The sequence below is a fragment of the Amblyomma maculatum genome, chromosome 6, assembly GCF_055883805.1.
Source record: "Amblyomma maculatum isolate TAMU_Amacu chromosome 6, ASM5588380v1, whole genome shotgun sequence".
In the NCBI taxonomy this organism is placed as follows: Eukaryota; Metazoa; Arthropoda; class Arachnida; order Ixodida; family Ixodidae; genus Amblyomma; species Amblyomma maculatum.
In genome coordinates this window covers 29,106,363-29,121,326 of record NC_139349.1, presented here as the reverse complement: position 1 = coordinate 29,121,326, position 14,964 = coordinate 29,106,363, and the positions used below count along the sequence as shown (strand labels likewise).

Genomic DNA, 14,964 nt, shown 5'->3' with positions numbered 1-14,964 from the left:
GGCGGGGAAAGGAAAACAAATAGGAGAGTAATTATTCCCAAATGAGACAAAGTGAGATCATCTGTCTCGTCGTCCAGGCTGCGTATAAGCCTCGCCCTGGAGCTCACAATGGTGATTTTCAGCTGAATACTACGAAAGGTTCGCAGTTATAAAGAGCAGCATTGGCCAGGTTGTGTCAACTAAAGGACAAATGCATCTTCTGCTAATTTCCGGTTAATTTTGTCCTGCACCTAGCTGCTGAGAGCACTCGCAAATTCCCGAACGTAATCTGCTGGCCTGACACTCTGCTGCCTCCTTGCTACATTTTCCTTCTCTCAAGATTCATTCATATACACTAAAGAACAATCACTTACCTGTTCCCCACGTTGCATAACCCCCTCCCCTCCCCGCCTCTCTAAACACACACACACACACACACACACACACACACACACACACACACACTTATTTTTCTCTCCATTTAGCTTTCGTCTAAGATATCGTATACTTCGGTTTGCTCCTCAACACAGTTCTTCCGTGTCTCAACTTTACCTTTATCATTTTCTTTTCTATGGCGCGGTTCGCTTTTAGCAACTTAATTGCAGGTTTTTGGTTTTTTTTTTTTTGTTTTGTTTTTTTTTTCGTCCGACTATGATGTGAAACAAAAACAAAGTACTTAGCGTGAGGTTGAAAACAAAGCCAGCAGTTTCAGAAAGCTAATACAGCTGATTAGGAAATCTCCTTCATAAGAATGGCTAAGCTGATGCAGGATACTGCGGGATGACAGAAGGGGTCTTTGTCGTGCGGTGGACGTTTCCTGACTGCTGATGATGATATATTAAAGGCAGATTTGTAAAAATATTCTTACTCTCTGTAGCCGTTTAATTTATCCGTCTTTCTCTCACCTACAGTTTCTGTAAGCTTATTTCGTTTTAGCTAACAGCTCGGAGCTTGTGTGGACACGTGCGACTTCCAAGGGCGTAGAACATCTACTACTGCGTCATATATTATGTATTTGAATATTTTCGTACCAGTGCGACACCCTTTGTGCTTGCTCAATCATGCATCTAGCTGCTCTTTATGTACTAAGAATGCATTTGGCTCCGTGTGGTGCTGTGGTGGAGTGCTGGTGACGAGGACGGAGGTAAATTGTTAATCTTAATAATGAGGATCAGGCACGAAAGCAACATATCGAGCAACGCAAACTCAGCTGCTTTTAAACTCCTCATCACTGCATGGTCTACTGCTAATAAAGAAATAAAAAACATCTTACAGAGCCAAACTCGCTGCTAAGCTCTGGTTCCACCGACTTTCTCACAGCATGCAATGGGTGCCCTAGGTCAGAAACAACACACAACTGTGTTGCAGGTGCTTTTATTTTTGCCTTGCGTTCATGAATGTCCTAATCTACAAAAATTTTGCTTGAGGTGACGAAATCCTTCTTTCGTGGGCATAAAGAACCTGGAAGCAAGAATGTGCTCGAACAATGCTGCAACGTTGGCTTCGCTTTTGCTAACACTCCAGCCTGGGAGCATGCGGAACCCTACTCTGCATGTCATATGCATGATTTCAGGCGAAGAAGGAGACTCTGACCCAGAGAGCCGTGCGCATGCAGATGGCGCCGGGAGCAGCGTACTACGACAGGCACAGATCCCCGTTTGGGCCGAGGCCGACTGCAAGAAGGCGTACGCCCAGCACCTGCCCATCAGCAAAGCGCAGCTTTGCGCGGGAGACTCCCGTGCCGAGAGGGACTCCTGCCAGGTGATGCGCAACACGAATCACTCTCGTCATCTCTCTAATGATCACTGGTAGTATGGTTATGCGGTCACGAGCTTGACGGCCTGCCCGCACACGTGCGGTGAGGCGAGGTTCTGGAGAATCGCTTCACACAGCGACCAAGTAAATAAGTGATACCTAACACTGACACTCAGGCATTCGATTTTTGAACACGCACCGACGAGATCGCATTGCGGACCTTTTTGGCAGCATACAGATAAAATCGAAACGTGAAACCCACTATGCTGTGCGATGTCACAAGTTTCACAGCCCCCCGGTGATAGAAATTAATCTGGAACCCTTCCGGTATACGGCTTCTCTTACATTTTATGTTTAGCTTCGTGCCGTCAATCAATTAATTAATCAACCATTTTACTGACAGGTAATATATACATCCATTATTTTATACAACATAAAAGACGGCATAAAATGACAAACTACAACGTATAGCATCTTTGCTCTCGTATGTGCGTCCTAATCACTTTTAAAGACTTGTTATACTGGAAATACTGACTTTAAGAATAGTTGAGCGCGCAAAGTATGCAGCACTAAGTCATGCGTGTCAAAGTGTCAAAGTGTTCCGTCATGCGTTGCAGCATGCTGCGTACTGCAATATGGAACTTATAATAGGTTCCGTGCCTTTACACCCAAATGGAAGTGGAACATCACAAGGGAAGCTCTGGGCCATTTAGGCCACCTGTGGCGTCCCTTCACCGAGAATGCGTGCAAGCTGTTTTTCTTGGGCGCGTAGTGAACGAGTGAATTACGCAGTGTCAGTCTTGATGGACGGTGGCAGGGAAACCGCTGACAGCTTGTCTCCTTCTCTCATGTCCATTCTTCAGAGCGAGAAAAGTGTTCGCAGGCAACTTCTGAGCATGCAACCAAAGGAATTACTTGCCTCTATGATCTCAGGGCAATGCTGTGAGAGTGGCCACCTTATGCTTTTGGCTTGCTCAGTTAGAACTAGTTCGAAACAACTTCAAGGCATTAATGCAAAAAAAAAAACTGAGCCTTGCTAATTATGTACAATAAAGAGGCCTTGCGCAAGCGGTTCGAGGAGTCAAAAACCTTGTGCAGAAAGCCCAACAGGTTTATATACTCTTTGTTGTGAAGAGATGCATTGAAAACCGGATAAAGCTACGAAGACCAGAAGTCAGATGCGTCAGTTTGTGGAGAAGAGTGACAAGCATTTTGGTAAATGTATTATTTAGAGAAATAGCACTCAAGCTAGCTTAATTGTATGCTATTTGCTTACTACGAAGGAATTCACTTATATCATCTCGTTGTTGAACTGTTCTGTTAACACTTCGTCACGCCTCTTACGCACCTCCCAGCCAGACTGCAGAACCAGTACAATCAATCGTTCCGTAAGACATAAAAGATGAAAACTGCTTCCTTCCGAACTTCGCAAAAACAGTCTTCAATGTCGATTATAGCTTAGCTACCTCATGCAAAAAAAAAAAAATGTAAGACCCTATCAAACAGGCAGCGCCACCCCCTTGGTCTTATGTTCAGAAATGAGTTTAGTCTTGGACTTGAGAGAAGTGCACAAATGTTTCCTTCTAGAGCAGCGCTGACTGTCAAAAAGAAAACTCGCGTTTTTTCCTTTGTCATCGTCAGGCGGCATCATTTCGTCGGGCACTTTACCATCTGAAAAGCCGAGACGTATGACGAGCACTTCGATCAAATAGTCATATTAGGTCACTGCAGTCGTTATTCGCACACTGTTTTAATCCCCGTGATACGGCGTCGCTGCCTACGGCACTGATCATCGAGTTTTTGTGTACAGTCTGCTCGTGCGCCGCCACCTTAGCCGTCACTAAACAACAATAGCCAATTCGAATCAACTTTGCCGCAAGATTTTTGGAACCTATCTTATTAGCGCTGCCACATATAGCAGTCAAAGCAAAACTAGGGCTCTTGTCTAGGAACCACTGGAAGAAAACTGGAACCACTGGAATAGACAACTTTTCCTTTAGAATTCACTCACACCTGGCTCATTTTTGTTGACTCTGGAGATTCGCCTTTTTTTGCGAGTGAGTTAAGGCCCTTTATTCAGCGGCCCTAGTTCCACACACTTATTACGAGCCCCAACCATAGATAGCGTCAATAATAAATGCACCTTCCGCTGCTTAATTATCTTCGTCAGCCATAAAAATGGCTGAAAGTTGAGCAGACAATGATTTCGTGATGATGAACAGAATGATGAACGCAACCTCGGAGACGCGGAATTTGCCCCCGAAATAAATTCTCTATATCTTGTAATACTAATGTTCCAGGTTAACAGAGAAAGGAAATTCTTTGCGGTAAATCTGAGTTTCCTTCCTTTTCTCTTTCATTTTGTCTCAAGGACATTGTCAGAATTCTTGCGCTTGTCAGTGAAGCGGCATTTTGCTGCCGCAAGCGAGCCGAGTTCGTCCGCATTTTTTACCTCTCCCCTGAAGACGAGCTGGGCGCACTTTCGCTCTCGCAGCTCCCCACCCCGTCGCGCTTACCAGTTTCGTTGTCCCAATGCTTCTTGGATACGCTGCTATCAGTAAGCGGCAGAAAAAAAAAAAGCGAGCCTGACATGCGAAACAAGCCATAGTAAGAAAGGAAGAATGTCCGATAATCTGTTAGGTCTCAGTATATATCACTCAACTCTATACTCGCGTCGCTGCATCGTTTGCTTCAATCGGTCAGGAAGCGACAAAACACAAAACGCCCGACCATAACCACAGATGTGCGAAGAAAATGGGGTGGCGCTGTGAGCGGTGCCCTTAATATTGCCGTAACAATGCGACCTCTAGCTGCCAGACCGGTTCCTTCGGAGGAATTGTTAATTCACGCCATTTTTTCTGACAATAGCATGTGCAAATAAACTTTGCATTTGAACACTCTTTAATACAACCACTAACTGCCGAAAAAGGGTGTGCAGTGAAGCCGATCTTTTTGTGGCATTCTGAGTAACTTATTTTAGTGTTTTAGAAATAAGAACGTTCAACCTTTCTCTTTTCATCTCATTCATGCTCTTAACAGAATCCAGTGGAGCAGTAAAACGAACAGGATTGTTTTCATTGCTTTTGGAGAAAAAAAAATGGTAAATTTGGAGATATGGCTTTGCGCATAGATTTTTGCTTTGTGATCTGGTAATTTTGCCGCTAAAGCGGTGAAAGTAGCAGCATATTCATTGTTCAGAACTCCACAAGGACCTCTTCAAAATAATTATACATGCAAAGCGGGCTCATGCATATAAAAAGGTAACTGCGTGTGCAATTTTTAAATATCGAAGCCAGCCTGGGGTGTCAGCATACCTATACTCGATTTGTGGCGACGTCGAACCAAACGAGCGCGTCGACCCGCTTTCCCAATGTCCTGTCACTCTACAGCCACTCTACTAAGTTTTAGTCTCGGTGCCTGGAAATCGAACTACCTTAGCGCACTTATTCAACACCCGGAGGACGATATAGGGTCACGTTCCTCACTCTGCCAGTAGGTGGCTTGCAGATGAGTTAGCATTCACAAGCTGCTGTATGTTGTAAAGCCTTACACGGAATTACGGGGGCGCTACGTCACACGGCAATTTTTCACGGCACGTTTATCGCGCAGATAGGTAGCCAAAGGCAAAGATGAAAATCAGGATGACCTAACCATCCATGAAGTTATGTATACCGTTATTCGTCAACCTTAGCAGGCGCTAACGATGGCTCCATCTGAGCCCATACTCAAGAATTGCGGTCTTGAAATTTTATCAGCCCTTCCGGGAAGTCCATGCAAAGTATATTTGTCGCTCTGGATGCACTCATTCTTCGTAAAATACGAGTTTCGAAATGGCTGAACCTAACGTGCACCTTTGTGAACAGCACTCGGGAACCCTTCGATCCTCGGCATGCATTCAAATGTTGCTCGTGTTCTTTGGCGCACTACACTATGCCCAAGAGAGGCCAGCTGTACAGCTCATACAACTATATCTGCTCGTGAACTCTCGACACAACTAATTAGAACCAGGCGCGATCCGAACGTGGTGGGAGAAGTGCTGTCCTGCGACGACGAACCTAACAACACGAATACGTGCCTCGTGTTTACCGTCTTTCAAAGCATGCAGATTAATCCAGGACTGTGACAGCACATAGTATGCAGACGCATGAACGGTTTCTTAGCCTTTCGGGTGTTACGTTACACCTGACGCACCCAGGTACAGTCCACAGGGCGTAAACACAAAACGTTTTCTTGATAAAACTAATTTCTTTTTTTTTCAATAATGTATATTGCTAGGTAAACTGATGAGCGTTCATTGTAAACAACAGTACACGAAACGCAGACGTGACACAAACCTAAAGACAAGATAAAAGTGCTCGTCCCTTCTCATTTTCGGCTTGATCACAACTCAATCCACACGCTATCCGTGGGTTCGCACATTGTTTTAACTCGGCCATCGATCGTTTAGCTCACGAATCTAAACCATGCGAGCACGTGAGAGCGGCCTTGAATTTATAGCGAGCGACTTTACTAAATGCTCTCCCATAAGCCCTTGCAAAGCGCGGTCGCGACTGGTTTCAGTACGCGCACAGTGTTCGCCCTGCATTTGGGCAGGAAACGCTCACAGGTTTCTGCCCTGTTTGATGGTTATTGCATACAGTGTGGTGCTGTAAAAAAATATCTCCGCGGTCACCGACGCACGCAGTTTGTACCAACATCCGTTCATATGAGATCAGTGCATCCAGGCTTCTGTGTTTTATGTCTTCCATTTGTGTTAACACTTATGGGATCTTGCACTCGTATTATTGCACTGATGCAGCGTTTTAACCTTCAAGATATATAAATTGTATACGTTGCTCGGACCAGTTTTCAAGTATCAGCCAGGCTCCATGTTCCACTTCGTCTACCACTTCGCTGTATCGCGTGTGCTGCTGTCGGTCAGATCCACTACAAAATGCCTAAACACATTTGCCAAAATAATTCAGTTGTTCGAATAGCTTTAATTTCATTATTGGATAACAACTGCTTGTCTGGTTGCTCTCTCTGTCTCTCTCTCTCTCTGTCTCTCTCTCTCTCAATCTGTGGGAAGCAAAAAACATAATAATAATGCCCAGTCTCTGTGCTATTGTCGACTTTTCTGGCACATAAATTTTCATTTATTTATTTATTTATTTATTTATTTATTTATTTATTTATTTATTTATTTATTTATTTATTTATTTATTTATTTATTTATTTATTTATTTATTTATTTATTTATTTATTTATTTACTTATTTATTTATTTATTTATTTTACATATATTGCAGCCCCATCATGGGCTATCGCAGGAGTGGGGAAAAAGCACATGCTTATGAACTGTCAAGAACAAACCATAGAAGTCAGGAGTTAGCAGCAATTAAACAATGAATTACCAGAACAGCCAAAACTACACCGCATAACAAGTGAACAACATAATCAGGAATTTTCAACAATGTTTAAAAAGTGTTCTGATGGCAACGAGCGTACAACACCGGGCAGAGAATGCCAGCGCTCAGTGACACGAGGGAACAAGCTATAAATTTGAAAGCGTCTGTGCGTGCTTAAAAAGGCGACACATTCATGCAATGATAATTCCTTGTAAAAGAAGGTTTTGAAAACTGCAGGTATTCATTCAATGGAAAAAAACGAGATGAAAAGGCAATATTATGAAAATACTTTAAGCACTCAATGCCGCGACGAATACCGAACAGGGACTTTAGGGAAGAATACCAGATTATGACGAAAAGTTCCTAGTTCCTTTGGCATATATAAACCGTACTGATTCAAGCTTATTCATGTCGCTTTGTTTTTAGGGGTTCCAAATTATCGACCCATACTCTAAATGTGGACGAATTAAAGTTTTGTAAGTGACCAGTTTTGTTTCCTTGGAGGCAAAAGAAAGAGACCGTTTTAGGTGCCTTAACCTCCGCTATGCATTGTTGCATATTGTGTTAATGTGTTTTAACCACGACAAATTGGAAGGAAAAGAACACCTAAATATTTACATTAAGACACTTGTTTCAAAAGCTCATCGTTGAATGAATAACAGTAGGATGGAACTGCATGGTTACATAATGGCATGCAGACAGATTTTCGAAAATTTATTTGCATTACAACACTGAAGTACTTTTCTCACTTCAAGTAAAGCCAGAAATTAATAATAAATCAAAATTATGGACGTGTGCCGCCTTTTCCTGAGTTATCAATTGCGCGCACGTTTTTGAATGGTGGTACTCTTACGCCTCAGTCGCGATGTGCTAGAACCTGGTTTTTGCTAAACTTGGTAATATAAATTAAGGACTTTTCGCGCTTATTCTTTTTATATTTTTGTTTTTCTCGCTCAAAAGTGAGAAAGCGAGGGAGAAGGGGGTAGGTTAAATAGCTAATTTACAGTGAGTAATAAAATAGCAGCGCAGGCGCTAGATCAAGCAAGCTTCGATACGTTTGTTTCACCCTCCCCTTGCCTGCATTCTCTTCCCTGCCCTTTCTCGCAGGATGCGACACTTTGTTTTGCTCAAGATATTTTCTGATGTAATAATCCCCAATCGAACTTTTGTTGTGGCCAGGAAGAGTTTCACCTCTTTTCTAACCCCTGCAAACAATCTGTCCGCCAGCAAGAAGTAAACGCTGGGGCGTCATCTATATCCCCCTGCATGGAACACGTCCGTTCTCGGGACTCTGATGTCGCAGCGTTGTTTCTTCAGAAGCTATTCCCGCCAGTGATTTCATCTATGTTGCCTTTCCCACATGAAACTATCATCACACTGCTTCCCAGCAGCAAAGAAAAAAATAAAAAAAAAAGATGCCGGCGAAAGTATGTCGGATTGACTGGCTTCAGCCAAACAAAGAAAAAAAAAGGCCCAATGACGTTCGCCATGACGGTGGTAATAATGCATCTGGTCATGCGCTTTGCCTGCTCGCTTTCGGTGGCGCCAATGGAGGTCGCCGCCTTTTTCTTTCTTTCGGCAGCAGTGTATTTTGCAGGTATGTAGCAGTGCGCGCTGCAAAATGGCAGATCTGAAAGCAGTGAAAAGAAAGAAAAGCGTCAAAATTCGACCAAAAACCGCTTCCTGCTTTCGCCGCTCCGGTGTCCGGTGTGTTTCTCGGGACGCACTGCGGAGGACGTCCGGCGGACGTAGCTCTCCTCCTCTTGCTGATCGCTCTCCCTGTGCCGGTGCCGCAGGGCGACTCTGGAGGCCCGCTGCTGCTGCCGCACGAGAGCCGCTACTACGTGGTGGGCATCGTCTCGTCGGGAAAGGACTGCGCCACACCGAACTTCCCGGGAATCTACACCCGCGTCTCTTCGCACCTCGACTGGCTACGCAACGAGCTGGGCGCTGCGCAGTAATAAAAAATGGGCCAGCTGTGCTTGCTCTCCCACACTTGCCTATACAGCCCCACCAGGGTGGCTTGTCTCTCTTTTCGCACTGATGTTCGTGCTTTCATTTTGCTGTGTCACGAGTTCAAGGTATGGTGATGCCCCTGCACAAGTGTGAGCCAACGCAACTCCCCCCACCGCCAAACACTGCAGTTCTTTTTACACTTTTTTATAGACGCATACCGAGTGCACACGAAATGAGGGCAAGCCTTACTCGTCAGTTGGTCAAACGACGCTCGTAAAATCCACAGAATTCTGCAATTATACGCATCTTTTCACTGGAATTTCAAATCTACTGGCCGGGAGGTTGCCCATTCGTATTCTCAGTGAGAGCAGATCGTGTGATCACCACCCACCAGTGCGGCAGGATCATGCACTCTGTCCATTATCCTTCCCAACAAAGTGGTTCCAGGCTCATGCTGCGCCTCTGATTTTCTTCCGAGCCGGGAACACAATTTCTGAAGCAGCCCACGGCTGAAGTCCAGTGAAGTGAACCGCCGGTATAACTAAACAAGAAGGTATCGTTAGGAAGCTCGCAGCAATGCACTCTTTCTCTAAGTTTCTCATTTTTCGTAAAGTAGAAATGTGCAAAGAGCACGAACACCACATTCCCGTGCGCACGACTTTCTGGAATAAAGGCTAAATGAGCTAACAGCTACTGCCACTAAGGAAAGCGTAGCTATATTCTGAGTTGGTGAGTATAAAATAACATAACCATATTGATATGACTAAAAATGCAGAAGAAACCATATGCCGCCAATGGGATCCGAGCCCATGATCTCTGAATTACGCGTCCGGTGCCCTTACCGACTGAACGCGATGACGGCGGTAATATAGGATGTTCTACGCAAGCCGCTACATGGACTAGGATGGAGCTAGTGAACGCACTCAAGGATAGATTACACGCAATGTAGCAAACTAGAAATGTAGACTGGAAAACCGTGCCGCCGATCATTTGATAAGAGCACTGAACAGAAGACTCAGAAGTGATCTGCTAAGGTCTCAAAAGAGCTGCATATGGTAGTTTTGTTTTCTACTTACTAATGAATTATCCTCATGATTGCATTCTTATTTCACATTCACTAACAACCAAACATCTATGCGCTCCTTACTGTCCCTGACTGTTGGCTCCGTTTTTTTATTTCTTAAGAGCCCCCAATTATTTTTTTTTTTATTGCAGATCGAAATAATCATATTGTTATGTGCACAATTCAACACATTGTAGACCACCAAGGGAGATCCTTTTGAAAGGTCACCTAAATGTTCTGAGAGCTCAATAGTGTGCAGCTAAATGAACACAGGATCAAGCATCACCAAGCATTAGAAGACAAGATTTTTCAACAAAGATGCTGCACTCCTGTTCTGCTCACCACTAGCGATAATACATTACCGCCGTTCAGAAACAATCAGAAAAAAATAGCTAATAAGGCTACAGCTGGCTTATCGCAAACGCAGCACCGCATTATGACATACGAACACGTTAGTGGTCTATTTACAAGTACCTGACTGACAGTCACCTTTATAGTTGAAAACACAGGCTCGTTATTAGCAGAATGACCCATCAGTCAGTCAACTTTTTGTAGCGAAAGCTACACTGCGCTAGGTTCTCAAGCCTCGGCGTGGCACTATGGCACCGTGTGCCGTATGCCTTATGCTCTGCGGCGCGTCGCGTCGTTGCCTAGCAACTATCACGTGGTATAGACCGAGAGTTGGGCCAGGGGTTCATGCCGTCGGCGTGGCACGGCGGCCTTATGCTACGCGGCGCATCGCGCCGTTCGATAATCACGTGATGCAAGAAGGTAAATAATATAGGGGTAGACAGCACAGACGCTGGCAGTAGGAGGATGGATTCAAACCATGTAACTGAAAGGGTAGACACCAAGTCTTACTACTTTACTGATCATCGAAGCGTCTTCATTGGGATAAGTAAAGTTTAAGCCGTCGCCTAACCTGTGTGCTCCACTATAAGTTGAACCTGAGCGCGGCCAGGGAGCCGTAGCTTTCGCTACACCATTAGGCCCAACCGTAGTTATACCACAACTTTTTTTTTTTTTAAGTCATAATGTGTGCAGTAGCAATCAACTGAACAGTTGCTCTCCGAACTGTTTGGCATGGCTTAGAGTTCCAAGGCGCATAAAGCCCTGGACTATCCTGAAATTGATTTCACGCGTCGATATTTCTCTATACAGATTCACCGTACTTCTTCCCCTGCTGTTTCTTTCTAATTTTTGTAGCAACTTTTTTTTTTTTTAATTTTCAATGTCTCATTCGTAGCACCACTCTGGCAGAGCTTCACGGGTACCAATCTGAAATGCCAACAAAGCATTCGTTCTTTATTTGTTACATCACAAGCAAATGCTAGGCTCTAATTGTTAAGACACTCTCTGGTGCCCTTCGGATTATGAACTATTCAGGATACAGCATAAGGTATACAACTGTGATGTAAAAGAAGCGAAACAAAACGAGAGCAAACTGTAGAAACAGATCTTATCCGAGGATTGGCCCATGTTCTCCTAAACTACAACCTTTTCTGCGTGCACAGGAAAGTAAACAACCCCTCCGGGACTCAAAGAGTAAGTAAAAAGAAAATAATAAAACTAGTTAAATGCTTACAGTTGTTCCTTCCTTCCTTCCTTCCTTCCTTCCTTCCTTCCTTCCTTCCTTCCTTCCTTCCTTCCTTCCTTCCTTCCTTCCTTCCTTCCTTCCTTTTTTTTTTTTTTTTTGCCTTCCCTCATTTCTCGCAACATGCTCCACGCGGTAAGTTGAAACCAACTGCAGAAGTGTAACGTGACTAAAAATATTATAACGTGCAAAACCCTAGTTAAGAGTAGTTTATCTTTGTACATGGTATATGTAGATGACGTTGTGACGTTCTCCCTGTGTTCTCGCGCGCTTTGGTCATGCTGGCTAATTTGGAAAGCCAAGTAGTCGTCGTACTCTTTAAAGGCTCCCGCCTGCCGGTTTCCCATACGGACCCTCGTTCAAGTACAGTCTTGGTCAAAAGTCCTGAAGCCAAGGGAGTTTCGTCTCAGCTACAACATGACGCCTTCATGCAATTACTAAAGGCAAATGGGCATTTATGTAAAATGTTAGAAAATTATTTTTTATCACAGCAAGAAACTGTCTGCTAGCATTTCACGGCCCTTTAGACTTTAAGGGCGCCGCGGCAGTTTTATTTTGCGGCGAAAACGAAAATTGTTTGGCTTCACTTTTGACTAAGACTGTGCCTGCACTCTTTTACCAGTATTTCAATCTGTGCCTCTGTTATTCCTTACATGCTAATCAGCATGCTCTGGTAAGCTACCACATACATCAAAGGCCGGCCATTCGATGTGTAAATAAAGCCCTGCTTTATTCAACCCGCACGTACGCGCTCACGTAACCTGGGAGTAGTGTATGAGTCGCGATGAAAAAGCACTGGAAAGCTGCATTCCGATGCCACCCTCTCACATCAATGACGAAGTCTTAGTTGGTAGCGCGTGCCAAATAGGCTCCAGAGATACATCTTGTTTTCCGATTTACCCTGAGGAGTAGTTATTTCGCATTTAAGATCGTTGTGCGCATCTCCCAACTTTCTCCCTGCCTCGGGGTCATGCTTAGGCGGAGGCGAAACTCAAAGAACGCCCGTGAACTGTACAACTTCATTGCACGTTAAGCATCCCCAGGTGACCTAAATTAATGAAAGGTTCTCCCTTACGGCATTCCTCACATCCCGAGTGGCTTTGGGACGTTGAAACCTACACACCACATCACAACATGCACCAGATAAAAGCATCGCTGCGCTATATAACACTTAGAGACTTTTCAATGTTGCAACATTTAGAATTTGCATGAAATAAGATGTGAACGAATTCTCTCAGTGTCCAGCAGCCGAGTGTTCCACACGGTAATGTACGACAGCGCTGCAAGCGGGAATTTAATCATCATACGCAGGATGCACTAGGCTTCGCAATGCACCAGGAACACGTGTATACGTTAGAAGATAAGCACTCGAGGTGGGCAAGGCGAAACAAACTCGATTGGAAACAACGTTAATGTATAACAGTGCACACATACATCATCTTTTGCGACAAAATGAAGAGCTATTGCTAAATCCTGGCAGCTTGAATAGAACGGAAGTGCTTTCCTGCATACAGGCACTCTCCCAGAGGTCGCTAAATTCAAAAGCACGATCAGGAAAGGATGTAATTTTGTTTTCTTGCTTTTGTCTCACTGCACTAGCGCGTAACGTGACACAATTCATTTCAGCAATGCCTTCCCACCTTAAAAATATGTAAAAAAAAAAAAAAACGAGCAAGTAAAGGAGCACGCGGAGTGCCGGGCGGGCTAAGCAAGGCTGACCTCTGAGTAACGTGAGTCTCGGTTGCGATGGCCTACATACGCCTTGCCTTGTACGCCTTGTACGCGCCTTGTACGCGCGGTGCACTGGGCTCAGTATTAAGCGGTAAGCTGTCAGCCCGCAGGATTTTCCAGAGGGGAAATGCGTTCCTGACCCGGTGTATGGCTTTCCCTTCGGTAAAAAGAACAACGGATGTAAACATACTGCTGTAGTCATGAGGTCATGGGTGTGCCTCGGGTGAGTCTTCTCCCGAGAACATGGGCCTTTATGTAAGTAAGTCATCAGATATTGGGCTGTAAACATGCAAAAAAATAGGGGGCGGCTTCAGCTTCGCTTTAAGAGTAGCCGCGAAGCGCTTTTAACACTACATTTTCATTGCGCGAATTTTTAAAAAAAATGTGTTTAATTCAGTTCAATTTCTAAAATTATTACTATTGTAACATTCGTGTACATTCCAAACGCACATTAGTAAGTCAAACACACCCCAACGCATTCATAAGGTGCCCCTGTAAAACGCTCGGTACCAAGGACCCTTCGTGAAATGTGCGTAGCGTGCCATCTGGTTTCCAGAGGACATAATTTTGAACCTGAATTACGACAAATTGATTTCATTGTATTACAATTCTTAAACACCTCAAGAGGGTACTATCTCGTGAGCTTTGGTTTCGTTTGAACGCTTCCAAAATTAGTTATATAGGTTTATTTTAAATGCGGGGTGTTTTAAATTTGGGTGAAGTCGACCGCCGCCTCGAAGACGGCGAAGAGCCGAGGTGAAGGCGGACCCACGCTTGGCGAGCGGCCTCTCTGGGGTGGTGGCTTCGTAGCCGGCCACGGTTCACGACTCGGAGCGGCGACGTATCTCCGGAACAGCCACGCGTCTTCCGGGAATCGAGTTGGGCTTGAAGTGCGTCACCAATCATCGAAATAGTAATCCAGCCGAGAAACCGAGAAAAAAAAGAACTATGGCCACACAGAAGTAAATAACGTGAGCAGCTTGAAAAGCAAAGAAGCCATAACACAATGCTCTCTTTTGGTCATGTGTGAAACATTTCTTGAACTGAGTAATAAGGATTCCAGTCATCTCCCTACCGATGTTTCGAAGTTACAGAAATAGTCTTACTCCGATAGGCAACTTAGCTTTCCTATGCTTTGGCTAATACCTGATGACACAGCCTTAAACTTGTGAAATAAAAATGATTCTCTGACTCTGATTCTCTGACCAGAATCCAAAATAGTGATCTTTAATTGATCAAATGAATGGCCTTGAATGCTTAGGCATTCAAAGCTAAGTTGCCTATCTGAGCAACACTATTTCTTCAACTTCGAAAGATCGGCCCGGTGAAATAGATGCTTCATATCTTCGACGTCAACCATGACGGGCTCATTTGGATTTCTTGATTGAAGAAGTGCCTGGGCTCCTTCTTTTCGGACGACACTTCTTAAGGCAGTCAAAAGCTTGTTCGTGAATGTCTGCCAATCATTAAAAGAAGACCCATGATTTTCGAACCAGATTC

General features: G+C 44.3%; 1 protein-coding gene across 3 annotated transcripts in view; it reads left to right on the top strand.

The window, feature by feature from the left end:
* LOC146185337 (venom protease-like) overlaps positions 1-9,123 on the top strand; it is a 54,004-nt gene extending 44,881 nt beyond the window's left edge. For 2 of the 3 annotated variants that reach the window (XM_084606287.1, XM_084606286.1), the window contains 2 exons: positions 1,553-1,740; positions 8,917-9,123. In XM_084606287.1, coding sequence (XP_084462413.1) covers positions 1,553-1,740; positions 8,917-9,081 — 353 coding nt within the window. In that variant the 3' untranslated portion in view covers positions 9,082-9,123. The remainder of the gene's footprint in view (positions 1-1,552; positions 1,741-8,916) is intronic. The other variant, XM_084606284.1, reaches the window with a different exon arrangement.
* Positions 9,124-14,964: the final 5,841 nt, after the last annotated feature.